The 18,975-nt window shown below is 40.4% G+C and overlaps 1 protein-coding gene across 1 annotated transcript; it reads left to right on the forward strand.

The window, feature by feature from the left end:
• The first annotated feature begins 5,319 nt into the window (after positions 1 to 5,319).
• On the forward strand, positions 5,320 to 8,524 carry LOC108713875 (mRNA decay activator protein ZFP36). Its single transcript, XM_018257556.2, has 2 exons — positions 5,320 to 5,398; positions 7,387 to 8,524. The coding sequence occupies exons 1-2, from the start codon at positions 5,375 to 5,377 to the stop codon at positions 8,224 to 8,226; spliced, it is 864 nt and encodes a 287-aa protein (XP_018113045.1). The 5' UTR covers positions 5,320 to 5,374; the 3' UTR covers positions 8,227 to 8,524.
• Positions 8,525 to 18,975: the final 10,451 nt, after the last annotated feature.

Genomic DNA, 18,975 nt, shown 5'->3' on the forward strand with positions numbered 1-18,975 from the left:
TGGGTGTTGTTTCTAAAATGAATACTGTTCTGACTTGCTAGAACATCAACAGCATTTTTTGGGGGTCCTGCAGCAGTATGCAGCAGGAAAAAGAAATGTTAGTATACTCACAGGTTATTCTCTTATTCTATAGCCTTGCTCTTTTTCTATAGTAAGGCTAACACCATATTTAAAGGAATGGTTCACCTTTAAATTATCTTTTAGTATGTTATAGAATGGCCAATTCTAAGCAACTTTCAATTGGTCTTCATTATTTATTTATTTTTATATATTTTTTTTTTTTTTGCATTATTTGCTTTCTTTCCAGATTTCAAATGGGGTTACTGACCCCATCTAAAAAACAAATGCTCTGTAAGGCATTTATTATTGTTGCTACTTTTTATTACTCATGTTTCGATTCAGGCCCTCTCCTATTTATATTCAAGGTCTTATTGCCTTAATTGCAAACAAATGAAAAATAAAAAACAATTACAAATTGTCTCTACAACATACTAAAAGTAAACTTATGGTGAACTACCCTATAAGGATGAGGATAGAAGAGAAAAGGCAGAGTAAAGGAGTATACATGAGTAAAGGGGTGAGGAGAGCAGAAAAGGGGGCCAATAAGAAGACAGCAGATGAAGAAGTAGAGGGAAACAGAAGAGGAAGCAAAAGAATGGGGGACAGATGGTTCTACTGAACCTACTCATTTGCAGGGCCTTAAAAATTCATGCTTTACATAATATTTTGTATATAATAGGGGGCCCTAAATGTTTCACTTGAAAAAAGTGGAAAAGGGTGGGAAAGAAAGATAGGGGAAAAAGATAGAAATGGAAGTAATGGACAAAGGAAAACCTCAGGGGAAGATGTTAAAAGAATAAAAAGAATAAAAAGAAGTTTGAACAAGCAGGACAAAAGGTAAAAAGTATAAACGGGCCTGGGGTACAGTTCTATGCACATGATTCTTTGTTGTTAGTGCTAACCAGGGGCAAGGAAGGCATGAATTTAGACTGAGTTTTGCAGAGTGTTCCCATGGGTGATACACTTCATCAGGACCTTTGATGAAAAGTAGCCTCAGTGGGCTGGACTGTGCAAGACAGAACAAAACTTCAGTTCATGTGTGGCACTAATATTGAATCTGTAATTGGACTGTGCAAGACTATTATGACGTGTTACATTACTAAGCAACAATTATAACTGCTGACATTAGGAAGTAAAATTAATAGTGAATAAAGTACCCCCTTTTGTAAAATATAAGGATATTATAAGTTACCAAGGAGTTTCAAGCACCGTTTATAAGGGTATGATTTACAAGATATTGATGGCTCTTTATAATAAAGCTATACAGGTTATTCATTATGTGTCTTGTAACCTGACATAATTTTTTATGTAACAGGTGAAAGGGTTAGTGTTTGCCTCACTCTTTTTTGGGTTACTATACACTGGTTCCAGAACCTGGGCAAGGGTCCAATTCCCAGTATAAAATAATTAGACTCTTTATCTTCAGGTGGGGCCCCCGGGTTATGGGATGGAGAAAGGGATTACCACTCTGGTAAACTCTGAACGCCAGTGGTTCTTTAAAACAGCCAAAGGATTTATTGAACTGGAGGTACACTTCTCAATAGTCAATTACTTCCCACATTCCGTTAAAGGTGCATGCTCAGATGGTACATTTACACAAATGTAGTACTTACGGATTCTCGCTGATCCTTTGTTAGTCAGCTTTCTCACTGGGTTGCATTGCCTGCCTTTGGCGTACAATCCCCACTGAAGGGGAATCTCACAGCTGTCCCACGCTCCAAGGATCACTCTATCGCTGAGCCTAACCACTTGAGTCCCTAACCTGGTGGCCTTGTCACCGCAGGTTACTAACCCTTCACTAAACTCCTCGTTGGAGCCTTAGTTGCTCACTAACTTTCCTGCTCACTAACTTTTCTGTCCCTCCTTTAGTGACCTATTACAGTTTCTGACCTGACACTTGCTTGCTCCTATATTGAGGTCTACCTCCACCTCAGGCCCTAACAACAACACACCACCTCCTCCAGCTAGTAGGGGAACCAGAAAGAGGCAGAACACATGTGGGCATCCCATTTTATAGCCACTGGGAACTGCTCGCACTCCCATGTGGGAAAAAGTACCCAGCCTAGCTGGCTAACTAAAACCCTAGGGCATAGAAAAACCTTTAAACTCCAACATTTTCCCCCTGCTTGAATTATCAATGCCCTTACTTCATATACCAAATCTGTAACACATATCATCTGTAACACATATCATCTTAATACTTTACGTTAAACATCACACTTCAACAGCCTCTCCTGAAGTCTGTCAAGGGTACAATGGATCCTGAAAAGAAAACAAATCACCACACATTTGACAATAATCCCAGATTGACAGTTTATCCAAAATTCCCTGCAAGGATGCCGCATCTTGGATGGAATTAATTGTCCTGCATAGTTTTGTGTCATTGACAAACAAGGATACATTACTTACAATACCCTCCCCTAAGTCATTAACAAGTAAAATAAAAGTGGGCACAATACAGAACCCTGTGGGACCCCAGTAAGAACCCTACTTCCAAGTAGAGAATGTTCCATTGGTAACAACACTCTGTATATGATCCTTTAGCTATTTTCTTAATTATGTACAAACAGTATCACCAAGGCCATGTCACACAGAAGAAGCTTTGTTGAATGTAAAAAGACTTCTCACAGTGTAATGTTTTATCTTCATCAGCCCATGCCCTAGTGCCCATTGTTGTATAGTGAACCATCTTCCCTACACTACCTATGTTCTACATGTTACCACTGGCATGCATTTGCAGAACTTCTCTTCTGCCAAATCGGAGCATGCACACAATTGTCATGCAGATGGCAGCCTGCAGAACCATGAAAGTTCTGGCAAGGTAGAACTTCAACTCCTTTACATTTTCATAAATTTTCGTGACTCTGGGCGCATGAGCAGTTGTTCGGGACCGTAAAATTACTCCAACTGCGCATGCGCCGAAAACAAAGGTCGGCTTCTGAAGTTTAACAAAGAAAAGAAGATGGTTGTGAGGGGACACAATCTGCACTGAGGGGTAAGTAAAAAGTTAGTGGCATTTGCCCCGGGTACCACCTAGGCTGGGGGGGAGGAGGGAGGGGGGTAGGGTTTTTTTATGTTATGGGTTTGTTTCTCCTTTAAATAGACCAGTGATCCCCAACCACTGGCTCATGAGCAACATTTTGCTCACCAACCCCTTGGATGTTGCTCCCAGTGGCCTCAAAGCAGGTGATTATTTTTGAATTATAGGTTTGGAGGCAAGTTTTAGTTGCATAAACCAGGTGTACTGCCAAACAGAGCATCCTGTAGGCTGCCAGTCCACCTAGGGGCTACCAAATAGCCAATCACTGCCCTTATTTGGCACCTCAAGGACTTTTCATGCTTGTGTTGCTCCCCAACTCTTTTTACATTTAAATATTGCTCACAGGTAAAAAAAGATTGGGGACCCCTAGAGCAATGGACCAGGCAAATTCTGTTTGGATACATTACAAATCAGCACCCTCCCAAGGTTTAGAGCTGACTTCTGCTTTAAATATGTATATTAACAGAATATTGTATCTTATAGTGTAACACACTTAAACCATTTCATTCTTTTCCCTGAAACATTAATACATTTTAGCTCAATATTCCTATGGGAGATATTATTAATACTATTATAATTAGCACATATTTATACAATTTCAACAGACTCTGCAGCACTGTAGATAGATGTGATAGGTGAGTGTGTACACTGAACAGACAGATTACATACAAATGTTGTCTGATATAGGAGGTAAAGAGGGCCCTGCACAATAGAGCGCTAAAATATATAGATATAGATATGCTGTTACTGCATGGCTGCAATCAGACACTAGATAAACTGGCAGATATGTGTATGTGTAACACTGATGTGCAAATATCTATTTTTTTTGTATTTATTTCTTTTGCAGGTGTTGCATGACTAAGGATATTTACAATAATTTTTGAAGGGATAGTTATAATGTATGATGATGTAATATATATAAGTATATGTATAACTTTAAAGGGCATGTAAAGTCTAAAATAGAATAAGGCTAGAAATGCTGTATTTTGTATACTAAATATAAACATGAACTTACTGCACCACAAGCCTAATCAAACAAATAATTTCTGCTTTCAAAGTTGGCAACAGGGGGTCACCATCTTGTAACTTTGTTAAACATCTTTGCAAGACTAAGACTGTGCACATGCTCAGTGTGGTCTGGGCTGCTAAGGTATCATCATAAACAAAGCTGCTTGAGTTCTGCATGGCTGGGAAGTAAGTGGGGGGCTCTCCCCTGCTGTTCATAAGTATGATTGTTTCCCTGCACAGCAGTTAGGGACCGTCTGATCATTCCTATCCACAGCAGTAAATGAAGGGAGAATTTCACTGCATACATTCAGGTTTCTTATAAAAACGGTACACATTTTTTAATTAAAGTATATTGGAGATAGGTTTCTTTTTCATTAAAGAAAGTAAAAATGGGATGTTATTTTTTTGCCTTTACATGCCCTTTAAGTATGATGTAGACATAGTATTCTGAGACAATTTGCAATTGGTCTTCATTTTAAAAAAAAAATCAGATTTCTGAGTTATTTTTCTTTTTGCTCAGCAGCTCTCCAGACTGGCATTTCAGCAGCTACCTGGTTGCTAGGATCCATTTACTCTAGCAACCAGGCAATGGTGTGAATGAGATACTGGAAGATGAATTGGAGAGGGACGAAATATTAAGAGAGGTAATAAAAAGTAACAATAACAAATAAAAATGTAGCCTCACATGGCTACAAGAAGACATGTTTTTTTTTGGTGGCTGCCTGTCCTCTACTCACTATAAAATCTGCCTTAGGGCTTACCTGCCCTTTTTCTAGATGCCAGATATAAAATATTCTACAGTTAGGGTTGTTTATAATTTAAAGCAACACTGATTATTGATCTATTGCTCTTTGGCACTGCAACACGAGTGCGTCAAACCCAATGACATGGAAGTGGTTAACAGAGACATCAACTATAACCCCATGTCATTAGGGTGATAATGAGGCACTACAGGTATTTTTGAGATATTTTTCATATTTACATCTTCAACAAAGAGGAATAAGGTTTCAAATAAATCAAAGACCAGGTCAATATCACCGTAAAGACATGAGGTTAGTTGCCTGTAGGTGTCTATTAGTTTCTGATAACGCCACAGCATCTTTCTGGACTGGCTGATCTAATATCATGTATTTAATTCTTATCCAACTGGTGTGTTGCCCTTCCTTCTGCCTCTGCTCATTTCTGATTGGCTGCCCCTTGCATAAAACATTTTGCAGGGGGCTGAGCTTTAGTAAAGGGTGTGTAGAGTAAGCGAACTATAGACGTATGGAGCTAACAGGGGAGTCAAAGGTGAGAAGGAATTTCATGAATATTTATTAATCATTTACATGTATGCAGGGAAATGTCTATAATAATATATCAGTGCTGTGTATCTATAAGAAACTGGGAGCTAATCAAAAATGATATCCCTTGTAACCTGGCTAATATAAAGAGTTTGCTTGGATTTTTGCAAGGAACATGTGGCCAAATTGTATTTTAAAACATTGCCTGCCTATACCTTCTAACATCTCCTTTTAAAGATATGAGCCAGATATATTGATTGCAATGTTTTCATAGAGAAATGGGAGTGGAAATGAGCAGTTTTCTGGAGCTGTGTGCACCATTGCTTTCTTAAAGGGGAAAATTGGAGGTTATGTTGCATGGCTAATTAGTAATCAGTTATAGTGTCTCACTATCCAACATCTATGCAGCTGAACTAATTCAATTTGATGGGCTTTCTGGTTGGAGTTAAATTGGAGTAAAATATTCCTTGACTCCAGAAAACTACTAAACAAATTCAAAATATTATTTTTATACATTCTACTCAAATGTATTTAGAGTAAAACAATTTGCCAGTTTAACCCCATCTTTTTGAATTTTTATAAGAACCCTAGCAAAATTGTGTGTGGGGGATGGACCAGACTTGAATGGGGAAACATGATACAATTCAGGGAAAAGAAATACTTTGTGCAACATTTTTTGCGTTGCTGCTTGCCTGTGTTATTTCAAATTCTGTATAATACAGAGACAATCTGTAGCCCCTCTACTGCTCCTACTAAACAGAGAAACCGGGGTCAGTTAACTACTAGGCTCCCTTGTTGAGGAACACTGTCACTGCACAGTTGTGGGTAAATTTGCCCCACAACTGTGTGGGGGGGATAATTTACCCAGTGTTTATAAATTCTTCTTTAGTCTTCATTTATGAACTGGGACCCAAAATTGGGTCCCCAATACTGCTTGGGGTGGGTGTCCATGACCCCTTTTAATACAGTGAAATGTTGGCTACAGCAGGCATTGGGAATTTCTGCAAACGTTGCAAAGATTGGTTTAAATGCCGCAGATAAATAAAATTGAGCCTCCCCTTTGGTCTAGTTCTGTATTAAGACATTGTGTGTGTTCGTTAAATTATATGAGACTTTACTCCAAATGTATGTAGCTGGGTCTGCTTTGCCCCAATAACATCTCTGCAGGGTTTGCATCATTAAGTCCATGATCTAAGTATATACAACGTGATCATTGTTTTCAAGGGACAAGGGCTGGGTGTTTCTGGGAGGGAAGATTGAAGACCAGAGGGAGCCTCTAAAAATTGGCTGGGGTGAGGCTGCATTAGAATTTTACAGGCAGGACTATTCATGTAAAAGCTCAAGCATTCAACGTTTTTAACAGCACTGACTTTTTTTGTTTCCCACCTTTGTTCTGTTTCTTTACAATGACTGTCATAGCTCAGATGAGGTTTTTTTTTAGTTGTTTAAGGGTAAATATATGGCCCTTCCCATGAAGATGTAACATAGCTGAAGGTTATAGCGAAGCAATCTGCAGTTTATCCATGTTAATTCCTGCCCTGAGGTTGGGAGAAGTTTACTATATGTCACGTACAGGGTGATGTAGCTGGTCCACATACACTCCTATAGCCCTCAGTGGATGTAACTGACAAAGGTGCCTACTGCTGTGTGAATGTGGGTGCTCATTGCCCAGTTAGTTGGGTGCATATTTGAGTATTTGGAACTCCTTGGTTTATGCCACAAACTGGTAAGGGAGGTTGTAGGGTAAAGGATCAAGTCCATATAAGCAGTCTATCCCTTCACAAGACGATACTTGCGAAATTATATTTCACAGAAAAGGGGGGGGGAACCTCTTGTGTTTTAGATGGTAAGAAGTTTTCCTACCATTGGCTAGAGAACAAGTTTTCTTGTAATTTAATCTGGCCCTATGTTTGGAATATAATGTGGAGAAACAAACTGTTAGATATGAAAATAAACTAAATTTTCAAAAAAGCTTAACTTTCTATTTTCTTCCAGTTGGCTATGGACATATTGGATGATGGTCTGGATCTCTTTTCTTCATTCTTTCCCCCACTCTCTCCTCCTGCTGATCCAGAGACGCCTCTCCTCCCTTCTTTCTCAGCACCTCCAAAGCACTCAGGCCTCTCATCCCTGCGGTACAAGACAGAACTGTGCACCAGATATGCAGAGAGTGGATTCTGTGCTTACAGGAATCACTGCCAGTTTGCCCATGGTCTAAGTGAGCTCAGGCCTCCAGTTCAGCACCCCAAATACAAGACCGAACTGTGTCGCTCCTTCCATGTCCTTGGCACCTGTAACTATGGCTTGCGTTGCCTGTTTATTCACAGCCCCCAGGAGAGAAGGGAACCGCCAGTCTTACCTGATGCCCTTAGTCTTCCACCACGCAAGCATACTGGCCCTTATAGGGAGCGATGCCGCCTCTGGCGTTCTCCTGGTGGCTGTCCGTATGGAGCTCTGTGCCACTTTCAGCATCCAAAAAGTGTCCGTGAGGCTTGCCGTCACTTTGCTGCTCTTGGAAAATGTCCATATGGAGCCCGTTGTCACTTCTCTCATAGCCCTCCCCTTGACAGGTGGGGTTCAGGAACAAAGAATAGCAGTGGGTCCCTCTCACCTTCAGATCCTGACAGTGACCCCGAGACCCCTGTCCTCTCAGAATCTCCAGCCAACAATGCCTTCAGTTTTTTAAATCTCTTCCTACCTCTTGCCCTGCGTCTGCAGATTCTGGGAGATGAGGAAGATTTGCCTACTGCTACTGACCCACTGCCTGGAGATGATACTGACCCACTGCCTGGTGATGAAGAAATTGCTCGGGGTCTACTTTTTGTCCTCGGCTAACTTTTTTTTTTTTTTTTTTTTTTTTTTTTTTTTTTTATGAATGACTGGCACAATGACTCCTCCTCTGGCATATAGTTAACATGCATGGCATGTTTTTTTTTGTTTTATTTTTTGCCAGCAGTGAGAAGCCAGTTTTTTATTTACAACTTTTAGTGCTCTGCTGTATAACCTTTATTTATTGCTCATCTAGCTGCAGTTGTAATATTTTAATATTGGTCATGTGGCTTGGTGGTTTTTTTTTTTTAATTGAACAATATGGTTTTATGTTACTAATTAAATTTATGATTTTTTAACTAAATCAGCTGTCTGTGTCTTACAGAAAATCTGATGCAAAGAAATGCATATATTTTGGTTTTTTCTTTACCCCACACTGATATGCAGTGTTTTAGACATGGAGAATCCTGGCACTGCCAAAGCGAATGTTAACTGTTAACACAATCATGTTGGGACTCTTAAAGGAGAAGCAGGAGCGCTTCGACAATGAGGCTATTTGAGGCTCTTGCCTCAGGCAGCAGTGCCCCACTAGGTACCAGGGGCGGCAAAAATGGTGCTACTGGTTTTCAAACCGGAACTTCGTCTCTTCTAGCGTAGAGAGCTCAGTTAGGCTCTCTGCGCTAGCATCCTGGCCCTCTCTGCCGCCCTCATGGACCCCCTCAGGCACAAAGGCAAATGTGTGGGGGAGGGGGGGGCGGCAGCAACTGCTGCTGCCTCAGGCGGCGGAGGGGCCAGGATCGCCCCTGAGGAGAAGGACTTCCACTTGGGGGTGCCAAATGTTGGGCACCCCTAAGTGATTGTATTTACTAACCTGAAACCCTGGGTTGGTGCTCCCATAAGTGGAAAACTGCAGTGTTCCCAGGTTCTTCCAGCGAACACCACAGATTGATCCTCTTTCGGCTTCTTACTACAAATTTCCCGGTGCAGACGCATGCACAGTAGAACGAAATAGCAGAATTTTTAGTTAAAAGTTCAGCTTTTCCCTCTACTGTGCAGCTGCATGAAGAAGCCGGAAGAGGATTGACTTGTAGTACTCACTGGGAGAACCGTGGGCCGGTGCAGTTTTCTGCTAAAAGGAGCACTGGCCTGGGGTTTCAGGTAAGTCAATACAATCACTTGGGGGTGCCAAATATTAGGAAGAAGACTTTCCTTCTCCTTTAAGCATGTGAGTATTGATTAGCCCAAAAGTTGCTCACTGTGCATGTGCAGGGCAAACGAGTATTCCCACTGGAGTGTGGGCTCTTATTAGTCTGCACCTCTGGTGAGAAACATGTTCCTATGATAGGTGCTATTTAAATTTATATCTAGACACCCTGCTATAAAGCATAATAGGGCTACCATCAAGGATGCTGTTGATGTGTAGGGCCCTGACTAGCATGAAAGCAGCAGAATTTTGGGTGATCTGGCCATTACTAGGTAACTGTAAGAGGGCACCTGATAAACAGCAACAACTCCTTCCTACTGTGTTAGTTGATCTAACCCCTAATGGGCTATGATTACCTGTTCCTATTGTAGCAGAGCAGCTTAGCTGTTACACACTGAGGTCCATGGAAGAGTTCAGAGACCCAGGAATAGGTCACCAGACTGAAATGTTCATTGCTGGCTTTGTTAAATACTCTTGATTACTTTGTTTATAGCTAGAGATAATTGTGTATCTTTTTAGTTTTATCTTAATCTTACAATAGACTGCCATACATGGGGCACTTATAGGGCTATCTGGCGGGCTTCCCAAATCGATATCTGACTGAAAATCAGCCAGATATCAGACAGGCTTAAAAATGCCATTGGAGCTCTGACCCCCTATATTCATGTCATTGCGATCTGATCATTGGGCCCATGACTGAATCAGCCTGATATAGTCCAAGATGGGCAGAGATTTACTCGTTTGGCTTCTTACAATGCTGCCTTCTGAATGCTCACCTGCTGGTCCTATTGGTCAAAACATCTCATTCTTTTATATAAATGTGAATTTTACAGACTGTAAATATGAACTGGAATTATCCAACTCCCCTTCAGGTTTCTCTTTGCCTAATTTCAGATTTTGAGCAGATCTCAATCCTCGCATGGTTGCACCAAAGTGACTCTGTGATTCAAGATTTGTGCGAATGGAAACAAAATGACATTCTTAGTAATCCAATACAAAATCAGTAGTTCAGTATTGTCTCTTCCTCCTCATTTTAGAATGTAGCCTCTAATGAGCAGGCCCTCCTGCATTGGTCAGTATTTGTATGTTTTATGTAAGTCATTCTAGTGAACTGAAATAGGGAATATTTAGGTTCTATATAAATACAGATAACCTAGACTGTTCAAAAGGCAATCAGGAGGGCTAACTTGTGAAAACAAGAACTACAAACACCCCCAAAAAACACAGACATTGCATTAGGCATGCATTGATGCAATTAACATGTTCATGTTTGCAGTTGTGTGGTTTAAATCTTAGAAATGACTAGCAGACTGGATCTGTTCATAATGATTCAATTGGCTTGTATCAAGTGAGATAGACACTGATCCCATTATTGAAGCAGGGATGCCAGAAAATATACTGAGCTGCATCAGCCTAAAGTTTAAGAATCGCTATAACGGTAATGAGCCAGGCCTACAAGGTTGTGCACAGGAGCTCACCATCTTGGATTTTGTTAGGAATGTAAGTGACGAGTTCATGCTTATTGTGCTTTGGGAAACTAAGCTTAGGGGTAATCGGAGACAATGAGGTTCATCAACAACAGAAGCTTATGATAGAGGGATGAATAGTAAATTCTAATGAAAATTGCATTGGTTTCTGAGCTATGTATTGAGAATCTAAATTAATGACTAATCAGCTTTTTTTATTTTACAAGTACACTAGAGGACATTATAGACAAATAGCAGGGGACCTTTTTACCCATAAAGTGGATCACCGTACCAGAGGCCACCCCTTCAGACTAGAAGAAAAGAACTTTCATTTGAAGCAACATATGTGGTTCTTCACAGTCAGGACAGTGAGGTTGTGATGGCTGATTCTGTTAATGCCTTAAAGGGATACTGTCATGTTTTTTCAAAATGAATCAGTTAATAGTGTTGCTCCAGCAGAATTCTGCACTGAAATCCATTTCTCAAAAGAGCAAACAGATTTGTTTATATTCAATTTTGAAATCTGACATAGGGTTAGACATATTGTCAATTTCCCAGCTGCCACAAGTCATGTGACTTGTGCTCTGATACACTTCAATCACTCTTTACTGCTGTACTGCAAGTTGGAGTGATATCATCCCCTCCCTTCCCCCCCCAGCTGCCAAACAAAAGAACAATGGGAAGGTAACCAGATAACAGCTCCCTAACACAATATAACAGCTGCCTGGTAGATCTAAGAACAGCACTCAATAGTAAAAACCCCAAATGTCCCAAAAACCCATGTCCCACTGAGACACATTCAGTTACATTGAGAAGGAAAAACAGCAGCCTGCCAGAAAGCATTTCTCGCCTAAAGTGCAGGCACAAGTCACGTGACCAGGGGCAGCTGGGAAATTGACAAAATGTCTAGCCCCATGTCAGATTTCAAAATTGAATATAAAAAAAATCTGTTTACTCTTTTGAGAAATGGATTTCAGTGCAACACTATTAACTGATTCATTTTGGAAAAAAATGTTTTTTCCCATGACAGTATCCCTTTAAAGAGTGGCTTGGATGTTTTTCTTGGACAGACATAATATCAAATGCTATTGTGATACTAAAATCTATAGTTAGTATAGCTATGTGTATATATAATTTATGTGAAGGTATGGAGGAGTCAGTGTCTGTATTTGGAGGGGTTGAACTTGATGGACTTGTCTTTTTTTAACCCTATTTAACTATGTAACTATTGTATTGATACTGCATCTCTCTCGATAGATAGAATACATGTTATGTTTTGGGTAGCCAAGGATGAGGAGAGTATAACAGTGCTTTATTAGCAGAGTCAGACAGCCATTACACAACATTAAGCTTTTACTTTCACTTTTAAGCTACCAGAAAGTATACACAGTATGTCTGAGCAGAGTGACATGTACAGGCCATTTGTATAAACACCACAGAGTTGGACCCTAAGCTCAGTTAACTGACAACAGAACTATGATTCAGCAAAAAAAAGATGGGGAGCTATTGGCCGCAGATCTTAACTGCTAATGGGCTGATAGAGAACCTTAAAACAAAAATATGTAAGGTGACTGTGTTTTTAATACATGTAAATTACATCTGTTCTGAAATGTTGCATATGGGGCTAGAAATGCAAAAATAAAATACCGTAGGGATTTGAACCCCATCCTGGAAACCAGGAGTGCCAACCACCAGTATCTCTTGCTTTTTTTTTTTAATCTTTTATCCTGAACAGGAGTAAACCAAAACCTAAGACCAAAACATGTTCTTTCAGTAAAATAAACCTTTTTGGGATAATGAAGACATTTGGCTTCAAATGATGTGACCTGGGGAAGAGATGGAACATGAATACATTTGACCTCCCAAGACAGAAAAATATTAACGACTTTGAGATGGATGTACCGAGTGGATACAGGCTTTCAACCCCTTGACTACTGGGCCTCTATGATCTTGCAATAATACACTACAATATTCTGTATGTAAATACACAGGTGAATTATGGCTTACGCAATCTCTAATGAGCCACACTTCCACATTTTTTCCTATTGAAAGGGCTGCTGTGAGATAGGAAACACTCACACAAAAACAACCATCCTATAGATTAATACGGGTATGGGATCCATTATCCAGAAACCTGTTATATAGGAAACTCCGCATTACAGGAAGGCCATCTCCCATTGCGTCCATGTTATGCAAATAATTCTTATTTTTTAAAATGATTCTGGTCTAGAAACAAATGAGAATACATTGGATTTACCTTGCCTTGATAACATCTAGTAAATATTGTTTCTTTTCTAAGACCTGTAATTATAAATGTAAAATAATAATTAAAGTTGACATGAACTGGGAGGTTCAGTTATTATTTGCTGCTGAGAAAGAACAAATACCACAATTCTGCACATGTAATTAAATGTAATTAAAACGGCACACCTGATTACAAGACTTCATAGGCCTATAGAGGTATGACTGGCCTTACTTTCACTGTATTGTGTGCTGTTAATGTAATTAAAGGAAATCCAATCTTTTAAAAAGACTACAGGAATAAGAAAAAAATAAAAGGAAAAATAATGCTTAGAATACCAGGTCACATCCTAAGCTGCACTTCCAGCTTATTTGAAAGCTGTTGAGAGAAAACAGACAAAATAAAAAAGAAACTATGAATCTAAAAGGTAAAACTGATATTTTGCTTGGTCTTTACCTTTTCTTGAGGACATCTAGGCCTACAGTAATTTCTACTAAGTCCAACAACAACAATTTATAATGATATAAGTCCATAACAATTTAATAATAAAAAATATATATATCTACTGGGATGAGCCTCCAGTTTCATGCCTCTTATAAGAGCTGTTGAGAGACACATCAGAAAACACATTTGTAGAGCTTTGCTTTTATTCTGAGAAACAATATCCTAGTCTTACAGATATCTCTGGGTAGAGTTCATATCTAGTGATGGGCGAATTTATTCGCAGGGCGAGAATTTGCGGCGAATTTGCGTGATTCGCCGCCAGCGAATACACCCACGAAAATTCGCCCGGAAAATTTTTTTTTTTCGGTGGCATAAAAACGGACGCCGGCGCAGTTTCGCGATTTTTTCACCGTTTCGCGAATTTCGCAAATTTTTTGGCACAGCAAAACGGCGCAAATTCGCCCATCGCTATTCATATCCTTTTCTTGGTGCCATTGGAAGAGTCAGAGCAAACACAAATAAGAACATAACAATTATTCACGTCTTTGCAAATTAATGTTAAAAAAAAAACCTTACCTAATTACAAAGAATTCTAGACTTCTGTACAACTGTTGGGTTGAGTTAATAGAGATAATACATGATAATCCAAAAATATTCAAACCTATTTCTTGCAAAACCATGTCTCCACAAAATGTTGAATATGATGGGGATGAGATTCTCACTATTTCAGAATGTTCTAGTATAGTTCCTTGTCTCTTCTCAGTACTGGGGAGACAGTCAGGGCAAACTGAAGCAACACAGAACAATATATGGACTTACAGGAATCTCTTTGATGTTACCTATATCTGCTTTCCCCCATGCTGGTAAGAGAAAGGCTATCCAATATAAAAAGCCAAACATCTACAAAATGAACTATATTTCAAACTATATGTTATCTACAACAATATAAATCTCTATGTATATATACTGTACATGTCTATTAACTATTTCCCTTACGTCCCCTACGGCAGCACCATGAGATTTATTTTGCTTTCCCTTTCATGTAGGACAAGTGAGAAAAAAAGAGTTAATTCTCCCCACCCATAAATACCAGCTACTCACAACCCCCTCTAGTGTTTTTTTGTCCTACCTTCGTAGGCAGGTGAGTGTATTATCCGCGTAAAGGTGGATGCCATATTAACGTTCTTTCTGGTTTTTTCCTAGGTTAAAGATGCCAGGTCCCTAGGGGACTTGAAGACCGTAGACTGCATTACCCAAGGGGTCTTTCAGTCGGAGGTGCGAGTGGCCTCTTAGGTTTTGCCGTCGCCGCAATAGACTGTGCAGCCGAGGGTTGCCCATAAACAAAATGGCGACGATAACCTATGACACGCAACTTAGAGTTGACGTGATTGGTTAAGAGATGTTTACACTGATGATGCGGATCAGGTGTGCTGAAGTTCGCACCAGAGGATCTTTAAAGCTAATCACGCTGTGTTCAGATGCTCCCCTTGTATAGGAGTGTGATCAGCCTGCTGCTTAGACGGTGCTGCCTGGGTTGCAGCCTCCTTATTCAGCACTAAGGTACAAGGTACTCTGTGGGCATGCTTTTTACCTAAGATTCCTTTATAATCTATGTGTAAATTTTCATGTTTTTGTCAGATGTCTACCCTAGAGACACAGGAAGTCAAAGCATCTGCAGTGTAGAGCATGTGACACACTTCTCCCAGATGGCTATGGGAAAAGGTTTTGTAAGGACTGTCTGTCATATCTGGCTCACAAGGATGTTGAAGCACTTCCTGAAGCTTCTTCTTCGTGGATTAAGGAGTTTATAAAATCAACTATGAAGGATATGTTTAACCAGTTGCAACCTGGCCCAGTCCCTATTGCAGATGATATTGTGAATTCTCCTACAAGAGTTAATCCTATATCTTTAGACGGATCAACTTAGGATTCATCCTCGGATGAGGAAGAAATCTTAGCCTTGTTTCCGGTGGAAAGCACTGCGAAATTGATCAGGCTGGAAAGCGAGGATTCGCAGGCAACCACTTCTCAGGTAGCTAAGAAATCTAAAAATTTTCCGGTTCACCCAGTCATGAAAGATTTAATGACTAGAGAGTGGAAAAATCCTGAAAAGCCTCCGTCTATAACAAAAAGACAAAAGCTTTTGTTTCCCATTCAGGAAGAGGAGATACAGTCCTGGGGGACTCCTCCGAAAGTAGATGTAGCCATTGCCAGACTGTCTAACAAAACACTCATTCCTGTGGAAGATGGTTCAGGATTAAAGGATCCTATGGATCGCAAGATGGAGTCCTTACTTAAAAGAGTTTATAATACGGGTACAGCTATTTGTAAGCCAGCCTTGGCAGCCTCGGCAGTGGCTAGATCAACCAGGCATTGGCTTAAACTATTCACGGAGGATATCAACAACAACATATCCCGTGAGGAGCTTCTGGAATCTCTGGAAAAGGTCAATATGGCAGTTGAGTTCTTGTGTGACTCATCCATTGAAAGTATTAAGCTAGCTGCGAAAACTATGGCTTTATCTACAGCATCCAGAAGAGCTTATGGCTAAGAACCTGGTCAGCTGATTCAATATTCAAAAACAGCTTATGTGCCATGGCATTTGAACCAGGTCGTCTCTTTGGATCAGAGCTGGATAAACTTTTGGAATCTTTGTCAGGCTCTAAGAATAAGCGTCTTCCTCAGGAAAACCAATCAAATAGGAGCAAAAATTCCTTTTTCCGGAATAGAAGAACATCACCTAAGAGAGATAACTACTTTCAAAGAGACAGAAGAAGGAACGATACAAATTCCTTTCGGCCCAATAGAGCATTCAATTCTTCCAGAGGTGAGAGAGGATTTGGGAAAACCTTCCCACCAAAGAAAAGGCCATCCTTCTGACGCCAGAAGTTTACTGCCGGTAGGGGGCAGATTAATTTTTTTCTTTCCAGAATGGAAAGAAACCATTGCAGATGCATGGATACTCCAATTAATTGCAGAAGGCTACAGAATAGAATTTCTGAGTCTACCTCCTCAGAGGTTTATTCTTACTCCCTTAAATTCTCCAAACAAACAGCTGGCTCTCGAGCAGGCCATCACAGAATTTGTTTCAGCCAGAGTTCTCGAACCAGTGCCTCCACTGGAGATTCATCGAGGAACCTATTCAAAGGTCTTTTTAGTCCCCAAGCCAAATGGGACTTTCAGAACGATTGTAGACTTAAGACAAGTAAATCAGTTCATCCACAAGAAGACTTTTCATATGGAAACCATCAAGTCGGGGATAAACATACTAGACAGAGGCGACTATATGGCTTCTTTGGATCTCAAAGATGCTTATCTGCATATTCCAATTTTTCATGCTCACAAGAAATTTCTTCGGATTGCTGTGTTCATCAAAGGAGTTCTGCACCATTATCAGTTCAGAGTTCTTCCTTTTGGGATAACAACGGCACCTCGGGTGTTCACCAAGGTTGTGACCTCGATAGCAGCGGTTCTAAGAGAAGAAGGGATAACTCTTATACCTTATCTAGACGACTGGCTGATTACAGCAGTGTCAGCAGCGCTGTTAAAGAAGCATTTAAACAGAACCATCGAGCTGCTTCAGTATCTAGGATGGATAATAAATTGGGACAATTCAACCCTAGAACCATCCAGAACAATACAATTTTTGGGACTCATCATCAAATCTGCGGAAATGAAGTTATATCTTCCCCAGGACAAGATTTACAGTTTGAGGGAAGCTGTTCAAGAGATAATCAGAAACCCTCTTTCGACAATCAGAGGCTTAATGAGAGTCCTAGGTTTCATGACGGCATCAATAGAGGCTGTCGCTTGGGCGAAGTTACACATGAGACCTTTACAAACAGAGATACTTATGAGATGGAATCGGAAAGTTTCCTCCATAGATATGAAGATATGTCTCAGCGCAGAGACACGATCCAGGTTGGAATGGTGGCTTCAGGAGAATCACCTAGTACAGGGTCTATCTTTTCAACAGCCAGAATGGATAGTGCTAACTACGGATGCCTCTCAATGGGGATGGGGAGCCCATCTGAGCCATCTAACGGCACAGGGCATTTGGGATCCAATGGAAAGCTCCATGTCCTCAAATTTCAGGGAATTGAGAGCGGTCTACAAAGCCATTATGAGTTTCCAAAGACAACTAAAAGGCAAAAGCATAAAGATTCTTTCAGACAATTCCACCACAGTGGCTTACTTGAACAAGCAGGGGGGGACCAGAGTTCCCTTGTTGAATTAGGAGCTATTCAAGATCTTGAATTGGACAGAGAGACACAGTCCTCGTCTGATGGCGGTGCATATAAAAGGAAAGGAGAATTTCATAGCGGATCATCTCAGCCGGAAAAAGATTGCTCCAGGGGAATGGTCCCTAGATCAACACATATTCTGGAGAATTACAGATCGATGGGGAATGCCAGAGATAGATCTCATGGCCAACAGGAAGAATCGCAAAACACAGAGGCTTTGCTCCTTAAACAGACTAGATCGTCCGGATTATATAGACGCCATGTCAATCAGGTGGAAATTCCAACTAGTTTACATCTTTTCCCCAATACCTATGATTCCCAAGGTTTTACAGAAGATCAGATTGGAGAGAGTGCAGACAATTCTCTTAACCCCATTTTGGCCTCGGAGGAGTTGGTTCTCTCTGTTAATGAGAATGTCCAGAGGACAGTATTGGATTCTCCCGCACTTTCCGAAGCTATTGACCCAGGGGCCTCTGGCATATCAGCATCTTGCGAGATTGAAGATGACAGCTTGGAGACTGACAGGTCCATTTTAGAGTTGGAGGGACTCTCTAAAGAAGTAGTAGACATACTGATTCAATCCAGAAAAGCTTCTACTATCAAGTCCTATTCTAGAGTCTGGAAAAGATTCAGAGACTGGTGTAAGAGGAAACAGATTTCGGAGACTCAACCTTCTGTGCCGGTGTTGTTAAAATTTCTTCAAGAAGGTTTTGATAAAGGGTTATCGGTAAATACTATCAAAGCGCAGATCTCTGCTTTATCTGCTCTCCAAAATAGATCTTTGTCCACTCTACCGCTTCTTAAAAGATTTGTCAAGGCTATTTCAAAGATCAGGCCTAGACTCATTCAATCCTCTCCTACTTGGGACCTACCTCGGGTGTTGAAGAAATTATGTGAAGCACCTTATGAACCCCTGGAAAATATCTCCATTAAGTGTCTATCTTTCAAGACTTATTTTAGTAGCCATTACTTCAGCTAGAAGAGTCGGGGAAATCCAGGCTTTATCAATAAAGGAGCCTTACTTGACATTCCTTCCAGACCGGGTTGTCTTGAGAACCCTTCCTAATTTCAGACCTAAGGTTGTCAATACATATAATATCAATCAGGAGATTGTTCTACCAAATGTTCAGGAAGTCCAAGGCCACAGCTCTCAACTGGCCCTTTTGGATGTAGGCAGAATTCTGAAAGCCTACCTAAGGAGTACAGAAGAATTTA

The sequence above is a fragment of the Xenopus laevis genome, chromosome 4L (genome assembly GCF_017654675.1).
Source record: "Xenopus laevis strain J_2021 chromosome 4L, Xenopus_laevis_v10.1, whole genome shotgun sequence".
Lineage (NCBI taxonomy): Eukaryota > Metazoa > Chordata > Amphibia > Anura > Pipidae > Xenopus > Xenopus laevis.